This window comes from Saimiri boliviensis, chromosome 11, assembly GCF_048565385.1.
Source record: "Saimiri boliviensis isolate mSaiBol1 chromosome 11, mSaiBol1.pri, whole genome shotgun sequence".
NCBI lineage: Eukaryota > Metazoa > Chordata > Mammalia > Primates > Cebidae > Saimiri > Saimiri boliviensis.
This window is the reverse complement of record NC_133459.1, coordinates 68,392,317-68,404,764: the sequence shown is the minus strand read 5'-3', so window position 1 is coordinate 68,404,764 and position 12,448 is coordinate 68,392,317. Positions and strand designations below refer to the sequence as shown.

The 12,448-nt window shown below is 35.2% G+C and overlaps 1 protein-coding gene across 2 annotated transcripts in view; it reads left to right on the top strand.

The window, feature by feature from the left end:
* LRRC40 (leucine rich repeat containing 40) overlaps window positions 1–12,448 on the top strand; it is a 69,549-nt gene that overhangs the window by 38,151 nt on the left and 18,950 nt on the right. For both annotated transcript variants that reach the window (XM_003921424.4, XM_074381011.1), the window contains one exon: window positions 12,265–12,373. In XM_003921424.4, the coding sequence (XP_003921473.2) occupies window positions 12,265–12,373 (109 nt within the window). The remainder of the gene's footprint in view (window positions 1–12,264; window positions 12,374–12,448) is intronic.

The following is a 12,448-nucleotide window of genomic DNA, read 5'->3' as shown; positions in this document are numbered from 1 at the left end:
AACTGATTATTCTGACATGAATCAGTTAGAGGTCATGTCAGACTGATCAAAATTTTATGAACAGAAAGCGAAGATGAACTTTATGTAAGTTCTAGCTATATACAAACATTTCTTCTAGACAGTTTATATCCGAAGATGGGAGAATAAATCCATGTATATAATTTTATTGTTTCCCAAAACTCCACAAAAAGAAAATTGGTAATGGAAATGTTTTAAAGGTATACATCCATAAAGATAGGGAGAATAGGGAAAAAATAAAATAATAAACATGTGGACATTGGAAAGTGAGTTGTTTAGTCTGTTTGGGTTACTATAACAAAATATCTTAGACTCTAATTTATAAATAACAGAAATTTATTGCTCATGGTTCTAGAGAGCTATGATTAAAGCACCAGCAGATTTGGTGTCTGGTAAGAACCTGTTCCTTTTTAGGGCTCTGCCCTCAGTGTCTAGTTACTTTACAAAGACCCTACCTCTTAATTCTGTTACCACTGTGGTTAGATTTCAACATAGGCATTTTGGAGTGACAGATACATTTAGGCCATACCGTAAGTAAGCAAATGGTAACTGAGTTAGTAGAAAGACCTTTTGGCCATTATGGATAATGCTGTAATAAACATTCAGTGTGAATGCATGTTTTCATTTCTCTTGGGTGTATATACCTAGGAGTAACATATTTCTCAGTTATATCATAACTGTATGTTTAAATCATTTGAGGAACTGTGAAACTATTTTCCAAAGCAACTGCACCAATTTACATTCTTAACAGTAGTATATGAGGGTTCTGATTCCCCTACATCCTCATCAACATTTGTTATTTGACTCTGATTCTAGCCATCTTGGTGGGTCTGAAGTATGTCATTGTGGCTTTGATTTGCATTTTTCTCATGAGTAATGGTGGAGAGAGCATCTTTTCCTGTGCTTTATTGACTATATGTTCATCTTTAGAGAAATGACTATTCAGGTCCTTTGTCCATTAAAAAATTTTTTTTAATCATTGTTCTGTAAGAGTTCTTTACATATTTTAGATACAAATCCCTAGTTAGATATGTGATTTGCACATATTTTATAGTTTGCTGTGGATTGTCTTTTCGTTTTCTTGATGTTGTTCTTTGAAGTATAAAAGTTTTAGTTTTGGAGAAGTCCGATTTTTCAATTTTTTTTCTTTTTTGTTCATGTTTGTGGTTTTATGTCTAAGAAAGCTTTACAAAATCCTAGGTTATAAAGATATGGCCTATACTTTCTTCTAAACATTTTATACTTTTGTTTTTAAATTTAGGTCTTTGATCAATTTTGAATTATTTTTTATATGCAGTGTGAGGTAAGGATCCAATTTCATTGTTTTGTATGTGGCTATTCAGTTTCTCAGCAACATTTGAAAAGAGTATTCTTAGTATTTTTTATGTGTTGAATGGTCTTGGCATTCTTGTCAAAAATCAACTGACTGTAAATGTATTTGGTTTATTTCTCTACCATCAGTTTATTCTATTGATCTATATGTCTGTCCTGTGCTAGTTTCACACTGTCTGATTACTCTTGCTTTGTAATAAGTTTTGAAATCAAATCAGGAAGATTAACGGCTCCCACTTATTCTTCTTTCTCAGGATTGCTTTGGCTATTCTGGATTTCTTGCAATTCCATATAAATTTTAGAATTAACTGGTTAGTTTCTACAAAGATAAAGATTCTGCATTTCTGTAGATCAGTTTGGGGAACATTATCATCCTAACAATATTAAGTCTAGCATTCATGAGCATGGAATGTTTTCCTATTTTAGATCTTTAATTTCTTTAAACAATGTTTTATAGTTTTCAGAATATAAGTTTTATACTTCTCTTAAATTTATTCCTAAGCATTTTATTATTTTTGATGCTATTAGGAATATAATTATTTTCTTAATTCTATTTTTGTGCTGTTCTTTGCAACTGTATAGGAATACAATGATTTTTGAATGCTGATTTTGTATCTTACAGCCTTGCTGAAGCTATTAGTTCCAATATTTTTTTGGTGTATTCCTTTAGATGTTCTATATACAAGATTGTGTCATTTGCAAATAGAGCTAGTTTTACTTCTTCCTTTCCAATCTGGGTGCTTTTTATTTCTTTTCTTGCCTAATTCCCTTGGCCAGACCCTCCAGAACAATAATGAATAGGAGGACTGAGATTGGACATCTCGGGGGAAAGCATCTAGATTTTCATTATTAAGTATCATTAAGTTAGCTGTGGGTTTTTTGTAGATGCCCTTTATCATGCTAAGGAAGTTCCCTTCTGTTTCTAGTTTTTGAGTGTGTTTATCCTAAAAGAGTTCTTGAGTTTTGTCACATTTTTTTCTGCATCTGTTGAGATGGTCGTATGATTTTAAAAATTCTGTTAATATACTGTATTATATTAGTTGATTTTCAGATGATGAATCAACTTACATCCATGGGTAAATCCCACTTGGTAATGGTGTATAATTCTTTGTATATGTTGCTAGATTTGTTTTTTAGTACATTGTTGTGGATTTTTATGTCCTTATGCATAAGAGTTATTGATCTGTTGTTTTCTTGTGATTTTTTTTTTTTCTGGTTTTGGTAATAGCCTAATACTAGTATCATAAAATGAGTTGGGAAATGTTCCGTCCTCTTTTGTCTTTTGGGTGAATATATGAAGAGTTGGTATTCATGTTTTGAATGTTTGGTAGAATTGAGCAGTGAAGACATTTAGGCATGGACTTTTTTTTGTGGCTTGGTTTTTTTATTACTCTTCACTTAGATTGTTTCTTCTTGAGTCATTTTGGTAGTTTGCATCTTTCTAGGAATGTGTCCATTTTATCTGAGTTATTTATTGGTGTATAGTTGGTCATAGTTTTTGTAAATGTAATGTAACCTTAAATTTTTGTAAGGTTAGTAATAATGTCCCCTCTTTCATTTCTGATTCTAGTAATGTGAGTCTTCTCTCTTTTTTTCTAGGCCACACTAGCTAAAGATTTGTCAATTTTGTTGACTTCCCAAAGAATGAGTTTTTAGTTTCATTGATCTTCTCTATTGTTTTTCTATTCTCTTTTTCATTAATTAATACTCTAATTATTTGTTTCCTTCCAATTGGTTTAGGTTTATATTGCAGGTACAACTGATTGGGGCCAGCATGTGGGCGGTAAAAGAATTTACCAAGACAGTTGTAGTAAAGAAAGGCAGATTTATTAGAGAAAGTATGAAGATATGTTGCAGGGGTGCAACAAGTAGCACAGCAGAGAAGGGGCTGTTTGCCAATGGGCAGGTGCTGGAGGGGAGTTTTGTAGGGTCATATGTGGAGTGGGCTATGTGGAACGAAGTCATGCTGCTGGGGCTGTGTACAGAGCCAGGTATTTGGGAACAGGATGTTGTGCAAGCAAATTGTCTGTGATTAGAATTTTCTATGATTAGCTGTCTCTTGGAATAATTGTTCTCCCCCACCTCAGATCCCTTTTCATTGTTGCTTACTTATCAGGACTCCAGAGTTTAATTTGCTCTTTTTTTTCTAGTATCTTACAGTGGAAAGTTAGATTATTGATTTGGGATCTTTTTTCTTGACATAGGCATGTATAGTTATAAATTCCCCTCTAAGCATGGCTTTATCTACAGCTCATAAGTTTTGGTATGTTGTGTCATTTTCATTTATCTCAAAGTATTTTCTGATTTCTCTTTTGATGTCTTCTTTGACCCATTGGTTGTTTAAGAATATGTTGTTAAATTTCCATTATAATGTGCCCCCGACATAAAATAATGTTTTAAGTTATTTTGTCTGATATTAGTGTAGACACTCAGTTTTGTAGTTGTCTTACTGCTGGTTCTTTCCTGTGAGCTTGCTTGCGTACAGTCTGCTGTGTACAGTCTAGGCTGTATCTTCTGTAGATCCAGGAATTCATCCCAAGTGCTTTTTACTACAACCTTCATTGTTTTTGAGAGTTTTCATGCTTGTTGTGAGTGAAGTCAGTTCCCTTGGGATGAGATTAGGAACTGGTTTTCTGACCTCTGTTTCTCACCTAAGCAGAATCTTTGAACTGGGACTGTGGAGCTGGGAATATGGAAGATGCCAAGCTTCTCTGAGAGTGACATTCTCCTCTAGGAGCTGAACACTCAGTGGAAGGAGTCAGCAGTAGCCTTAGGTTCTCTTGGTTTGCTTCTCCTTTATTTGAACCAGCAACTTATGAGCCAGGGAGAGAGAAATCAGGGCCCCAGTATTCTTATCATGTCAAGCTCAAGGTAGAGCCTCCTTTCTATGCATGAGACTGGAGTGGAAGAAGGGAGTCCTCATCCTACACATCAGGGATTTAGCATTAATAATAGGCAGCTGGTGACAGGATGAGAAATGCTGACACACATCTCTGGAAGAAAGCTCTCTGGCAGCAGAGCAATACTCCTTCTCAAAATAAATAAAAATAGAATCATTTCCAGAGGATTTAAATTATTATTATTATTTTGCTTTATTTTATTTTATTTTATTTTGCAACAGCCTCTTGCTCCGTTGCCCAGGCTGGAGTATAGTGGTACAATCTCGGCTCACTACAACCTCTGCCTCCCAGCTTCAAGCAATTCTTTTGCCTCAGCCTCCTGAGTAGCTGGATTACAGGCATGCACCACCACGCCCGCCTAATTTTTTTGTATTTTCAGTAGAGATGGAGTTTCGCCATGTTGAACAGGCTGGTCTTGAACTCCTGACCTCAGGTTATCCACGTACCTCAGCCTCCCAAAGTGCTGGGATTACAGGCATGAGCCTTTGTGCCGAGCCTTATTTTAAATTTAAATTAAATTAAATTTTTTTTTACAATTTTTTTTTTTTTTGAGATGGAGTTTCACTCTTGTTACCCAGGCTGGAGTGCAATGGCGCAATCTCGGCTCACCACAACCTCCGCCTCCTGGGTTCAGGCAATTCTCCTGCCTCAGCCTCCTGAGTAGCTGGGATTACAGGCACGTGCCACCATGCCCAGCTAATTTTTTGTATTTTTGGTAGAGACGGGGTTTCACCATGTTGACCAGCATGGTCTTGATCTCTTGACCTCGTGATCCACCTGCCTCGGCCTCCCAAAGTGCTGGGATTACAGGCTTGAGCCACCGCGCCCGGCCTTTTTTTTTTTTTTTTACAATTTTTAACCAGCTTTTTCTGAGGAGCATATTAGCAGAGCTCCTCTTGCTGCCATGATGGAAGTTGATCCTCTGCGAAGTATATTTTCTATGTGGAGTCTATGCAAAAGAAGAACAAAAATTGGGTAAAACTAGCATATTGCCACAATAAGCAATAATTTAAAGCTCATTGGCCAAATGTCAGTAGAATCTTTTACTGGGAATGTCTCCATATACATCTTTGCCTTCATCTCAGTTTTTCATAGCTCTTCTGTCTTTCAGCCCTTTATGTTGTCTCTTTTCCTATTTCTTTCTTCTTCTTCTTTTTTTTTTTCCTTTTTTTCTCCTTTCTTTTGGGGATGAGGAAAATTTTTTTAGAGCAGGATTGTAAGCCAAGAGAAAACCAAGCAAAAGACAAATGCATGTAAGGAATGGCCTTATTGTTTAAGAAGTTCAGAAGTAGAGAATATCCAGCTCATCTACTTTAAAAAATAATAAAAAAAGAGGAATATCTAAATAATAAATATTCAAAGTTTGAGAGAGTAATTTCCCAAAAAGAATTTAAAATTTTTTTTTTTATTTTTAGAAGCGAGGTCTTGCCCTGTTTCTTGGGCTGAAGTACAGTGGCACTATACTAGTTCTCTGCAGCCTCAACCTTCTGGGCTCAAGCAATCCTTATGCCTGAGTCCTCCAATCAGTTAGGATTATAGGTGTGTGCCACTACACCTGGCTATTTTAATTTTTTTGTAGAGACAGGGTCTTGCTATTTGCTCACTGTGGTCTTGAACTTCTAGACTCAAGTGATCATCCTGCCTCAGCCTCCCAAAGTGTTGGGATTTACAGGCGTGAGCCACTATGACCAGCCTGTATTTATTTATTATTTATAAACTTTCAGTTTGTTTCTGTGCTTGTTACCAATAATTGATCGTGTTATTAACATCCTATCAGTCTTCCTTCTCTCCCTGGTTACTCAATCACAATTAAATAATATGCCTGGGTATTTCCTGACATTTGTAGTTTCTGAGATTTAGTTATCTCTTCCATTTTTCTCTGTGTTTTTACAGGTATACATACTTAGAAAATACATACTTAGAAAATTCCTTTTGACTTCAAAATAGGTTGAATTATTCAAAGCATATATTGGCAAGATTCTTAAAACTGTGATAATCATATGAAGAACAGTTATGTGTGTGCATGATCTAAGGGGAATTTCAAATAGAACTGAAACATTTATTTTGAATTAATACTTAACTTGGCACATACATACAAGTAAAGGGCCCAAGACTTTTTTTTAAATCAAAGCATAACTTTATTATCTATAAGTAATAAGTGTTTTCTCAGTGAAAAAATACTCAGTGAAAGAGCAGTCTGTATACTTACTTAGAGGCACATAAGAATCACTTGTGGCACTTTTGAAAAAATACAATGCCTAGGCCAGACTTTAGCCCAATTAAATCTGAATTTGGGGGTAATGGGGCCTAAATAGTTAAACAATAGTTAGAGTGGAATTGCATTTAATTATTTCTACATTTTCTGGAGCTCTTTGAGGAAAAGGTTGGGACACTTCATTGCTTTATATTTTTGTTTCCTTCAGCTTTCTGTCTCTGATTTTTAGCTACTCTTTTCTGTTTTAGAGGTAAAAATTCATTGGTGAAAACTGAAAACAGTGCCAATCATTCGATTCAAAAAGATGCTGGTAGAATGAGATAAAAACTTTGTGCTGAAATGAGTAGAAACTACTAACTTTAAGGAAACTGAACAATCCAATGCAGAGGCATGAAATTATGTACCAGTTTAAAATAAACTTAGATTTTTATTAAATGGCACTTGTCTGTGATGCTTCAAATGTAGAAACATGGTCCACAGACTCCTCAAACTCCATTGTGTCAAAGAAAACTCTTGTTCGCTTTTAAAGCTTATTAAGTTTTGGTCGTGATTAATTTATATTCTTCCCAGTTCTAGCAGAAGTGCAGTAATTCATGTAGGATTTAGATAAACTTTCTGCAATGTACTGTTATGTATCTTTGGCTAGAAAGAGTAAATATACAAGTCCTAGGTAGCTTACAGATATAACTCTGAAGTTATTATTATTGAAAAATTAATCTTTTTCTAGAGTACTTAAACCATTCTCCACAGATGATCATTATTATTATAAGTTTTACATTTTACTTGGTGTGTTGTTGTATTGAGCCTGTACATCTCTATCTGTAAAATGCAGATAATATCTTTTTGAAAGCTTTGTTTTTGAGAATCACAATTTCATGGGGTAGCATTGTGTGGAATTACCCTACAATGTCCTTGATTCATCTAAATAGTATTAAACCTTCTTATTTGGTTATCACAGACTTTCAGATAATCCTGATATCTATTTACTTGTTCTCTGTGCTAAATTGATATTTACCTAGCCTACATCAATGGGCTAGGTAATAGATATCAATCGAGATTGAGTCAGTGATGGTGTCCTGTCTACAATTATGTTGCAACTTAATCCCCAGTGCAACAGTACTGTGAATTTTGGCCTTTGGGAGGAGTTTGAGTCTTAAGGGCTCCACTCATCACTAGGCTAGGTAAATATCAGTGGAGTATAATTTAAAATTTTGTTTTTATTGCTTATAAAATATCTTTTTAAAGACTAGGTTTGAGGTCTGCAAATTAGCAATCAAACATGCAAATCTTACATTCATTACAGTTTGTGATAAGTTCAAAGGATAGATTTTAAAGGAAGACCCTTGTAAGAGCATCTCAAGTTGGAGAGAAGTGAGTGCAACTTTATTGGTGGAAGATGTGTTCCAGTGGTGGTGATATTATGCCTGCCAAGGGTGAGGTCCTGCCAGATTGATAAAGTTCCCCAGTGGGTGCTGCTATGGTTTCAGTGATGATGTCCCCTCTACAATTATGTTGAAACTTAATCCCCAGTGCACCAGTACTAAGAACTGTGGCCTTTGGGAGGAGATTGAGTCTTAAGGCCTCCACTCTCATGAATAGGATTGGCACCCTTTGTAAAAGGGTTTGAGGTTGAAGGCAGTGGTCTCTTGCACTTCTGCTTTATGCCATATGAGGACACAGCAAGAATGCCCCCAGCAGACACCAAATGCTGGCCCTTGATCTTAGACTTCTCAGCCCTCACAATTGTGAGAAATAAATGTCTCTTGTTTATAAATTACCCAGTTTGGGTTTTTTTTTGTTTTTTTTTTGTTTTTTTTAATTAACTCTGCATTGCCTGAGGAAATTTGTGGTATTTTGTTATAGTAGCACAAATGGACTAAGACAGGTCCCAACTCCAATTATGCCATTGTGGCATTAAGCTTAATTATTTTATTTGATTGTAAAAATTGCCTTTATTCAAGCTCTATCACCTGATTCTGATATCTGTGTTCTGAGTTTAATTTCTTGCTGTGTCAGCAGGATCATCTTGCTATGCTACCTTTGATAGACATAATAATGACCCTTCAGTGATGGCCACACCCTAATCCCTGAAACCTGTGACTAGGTTACCTTACATGGCAAAAGGCAATTAAGATTGCTAATTGATTGACTTTAAAATAAGGATATGGCCGGGCGCGGTGGCTCAAGCCTGTAATCCCAGCACTTTGGGAGGCCGAGGCGGGTGGATCACGAGGTCAAGAGATCGAGACCATCCTGGTCAACATGGTGAAACCCCGTCTCTACTAAAAATACAAAAAATTAGCTGGGCATGGTGGCGCATGCCTGTAATCCCAGCTACTCAGGAGGCTGAGGCAGGAGAATTGCCTGAAGTCAGGAGGCAGAGGTTGCGGTGAGCCGAGATTGTGCCATTGCACTCCAGCGTGGGTAACAAGAGCGAAACTCCGTCTCAAAAAAAAAAAAAAAAATAAGGATATTATTATTGCGTTGGCCCAGTATAATCACAAGGATTCTTAAAAGTAGAAGAGAGAAACAGAAGAGGAGGTCAGTATAATAGGATGCGAGAAGAACCTGCTGTTGCTGGCTTAAGATGGAGGAAGAAGGCCATGAAGCAAGGAATATGAGGTGCCTACTACGAGTTGGAAAGGGCAAGGAAACAGATTCTTCTTTAGAAAAAGGAATGCAGGCAGACCTGCCAAAACCCTGATTTTAGCCCAGTGAGACCCGTTGCAGACTTCTGAACTACAAAACTGTAAGATAATGTTTGTGTGTTTTAAGCTAAGTTTGTGGTAATTTGTTAAAGCAACCATGGAAAACTGCCTGTAAATTGGGCATAAAATAATTCATGGCAGTAAGTTATATATTAATGAACTGGAATCATATTTTCAGTTTCTTTTCCATCTTATACTAAGGAACAGTCTTTGGGCAATTATTGTCTATGTTAGCAGGCTTAGGATGGACTCTGTACAATGGGCCTGGCCACAGTTTATCACACACAGTGTCTTACTCATTTTTATGTCCCCAGCACTTAGTACAATGCCACAGAGTAGAAGCACAGTAACAGTTTGGGAGATAAATGAATACACTTTTAATTAGATCTAAACCCAGGGATTGCTGCTGTTTATGTATTATCAATTTATGTTCATCATCTTTCATGTGATAAAGGTGGGATGCTTGACTAGAGAAATAGGTTTGGATGGCCGTTCTCAAACTTTAGTGTCCATTGGCATCACCTGAAGGGCTTGGTGAAACAGATTGCTGGGCTCCACTCTCAGAATTTATGATTCATAGGTTTGGGGTTGAGCCTAAATTTTTGCATTTCTAACAAGTTCCTAGGTTAAAGTGATGTTGCTGTTCTGGGGACCACACTTTGGGGCATTTTATGCCTCTGTCCCTCTCAGATGTCTTCTTAGGGGACAAACTAGCTCTGCATGTTCTCCAAGAATTATCTGCTTTTCTTTTTGTAGCCACCCATTCTATCCTTAGGGGCTATACTTTATAAGCCTGGCTAACATATTTAGTAGTTTTCCTAAGGTTCATTCTTCCTCCACCCCCAGCCTTGTTGCCTCAGAAAATAATGATTCACTTAGTTCCTCTCATTTTAAGAGTAATATAGGATAAGAAAGTCAAACATTAAAAATATCTACAAAATGAAATGGAGAAGTTTAAAAGATGGCAAATTCTTTTGACAACTTCTGTTATTGACAAGAAGGTATAATTTCTCACTCCATTCTGAGGTGGTTACTCTCTTGGAAGTTACCCTAAACACATACTGCTTCCATAAAAATACATTCAACATACATATATTATTGTACTTACCATACTATTTTGTAATTTTGTTTATCTTGTCCACTAGATTGAGTTCTTCTTCTTTCTTTACCTCTTAAATAGTACTTACTAGTTTATATGTGCTAGATAATGTTGTAGAATGAAGGAACAAATAAATAACCAAATGGACCCTAGATTTTTACTTTTATTTCTAAGAGACAGTCAGGTTCATCAGCTTTTCTAAACCCTTCTTAAACTTCTGGAGAGGCAGAGTGATCAGTACTTATTTGCTTCAAAGTGATAAATTGAATCTCTGAAAACTTTGTTCTAGGTGACACTTGTTCAACTAAGTCACCCATCATGCCCTCTAACCTCATCAAATGAATGCATTTGAAAACTTCTTAAAAAGGTTTCTCCATTCGTACTTCATGTGATTGACATCTTATTTGGCTATGCTGTCAGTCACTTGTAAAATTAAACTTTTTTTTTTTCTGTCTGGAAACTTACAGGATCTTCTGTTCATTGCCATTGTTTGAAATTTTATGTTAATATACTTTGACATGGTTCTACTTTTATTTATTGTGTTTGGCTTACATGGTCCTTTCAGTGTGAAATTTTGGTGTTTTAAAAAATGATGTAGTTTTTTTTTTTTAAATGAAAAAGACAGTAAATGCACATGGCAAAAAAAATCAATATGCAAAGATATGTAATGAAAGGAAATCTCTCTCATAACAGTCTTCTCCCCAGAGACAGTAGACTCTCTCCTTATATTCTCCTTGATGCTAATTATTAAAAGGAGTTCTTTGGAAATTGTTGAGAATACCCCATCTCATTACATGATTGTCGTAGTGTAGATAGATATTTTTAAAACAATGCTTGATGTTGTTGCTAGTTTAATATTGTTTCTCTGCTTATTTAATTTTGGCACTGTATTATATATTATATAAAGTAACTTAACCAAACTGCTAGGGGAGTAGTACTACTACCAGAGCATTAACTTAATAATAATACTTTCCTTGATGTCTTTCATTTTTGTTTGATATTCTGTCATTTACTCTCTGCTACTTCTGTGAATAAAGTATTCATATGGTACATGCATGGGTAACAATAATTAATCATTATTGACTAATGAATAACTGATAGGATCAATGAAAGAGAAATATGCTTAGTAATATTCAACAAATGTTTATTGAATGCCTACTGGGCTGAAGCAACATCAGTGATACTACTAATTTTTTGTTTTCTTTAGGCATGCCTTCTGCTATTATGTATGAATTTTGGGACTGTTTCATCATTTTCACAGTGTTGAAAAGTGATAGTCTTATTTTACTTCTCTCTATATTGTTCAAGTATTTTTTGCAAAAAATCACAAAGCCATTTCTTTTAAAAACTGTATTTTTTAATATATATACACCATATGATGGCAGTGTTAAACAGTATCTGGAGATTAGTAAGGTGGTTGATGGTTTGTGAATGTGTGAGTATACATGTTAGGAAAATATCTATTAAAAATAAAGTCTTGCATTTGCTAAGAAATAACTCTTAACATAAAATGTACCAAAGACTTAATTATGCAGATTGTCAAATTTTAAGTGATTAAGGATAATCAATTTTATTGTCTCCTAAACTGAAAGCATATGTTTATTTCTTAGTCATTTGAGGGAAATAATATTTTTCCTTCATCAACAGATTTCTTCTAATGGACCATATTATTTTGCATAAGAGGAAGGTTTACTTATTATTTGTTCTTATACATAGTAGTTATTCTATGAAGGTTCTTTCTTACTGCTAAATTTCCTTTCAGTAGGATTTACTAGACAGTTTTGAAGCCATGCTACAGTAACTTTTATCTATTTTCTATTAATTAAATATTAAATTCCAGACTGATAATTGAGTCATTGGAAATAAAGCATATAACTAAAGACATTCTTATCAATAATATCTAGAAATCATGTACACTGTTTTCATATATTAAGAATTTTAACAATGACTTTGTAGTATAAATATTGGCTTCATCTAACTTTTCTTTGCCAGATGATGGACCTAGCCAAAGAGACTCTGCTACTGAGACTGCCATGACACTACCAAGTGAATCCAGAGTCAATATACACGCCATCATCACATTAAAAATGTTAGACTATAGGTATGTAATTCATTATTATTATTATTGTTGTTGTTGTTATTACTTTGTAGAAGTAGGGTCTCACTGTGTTACCCA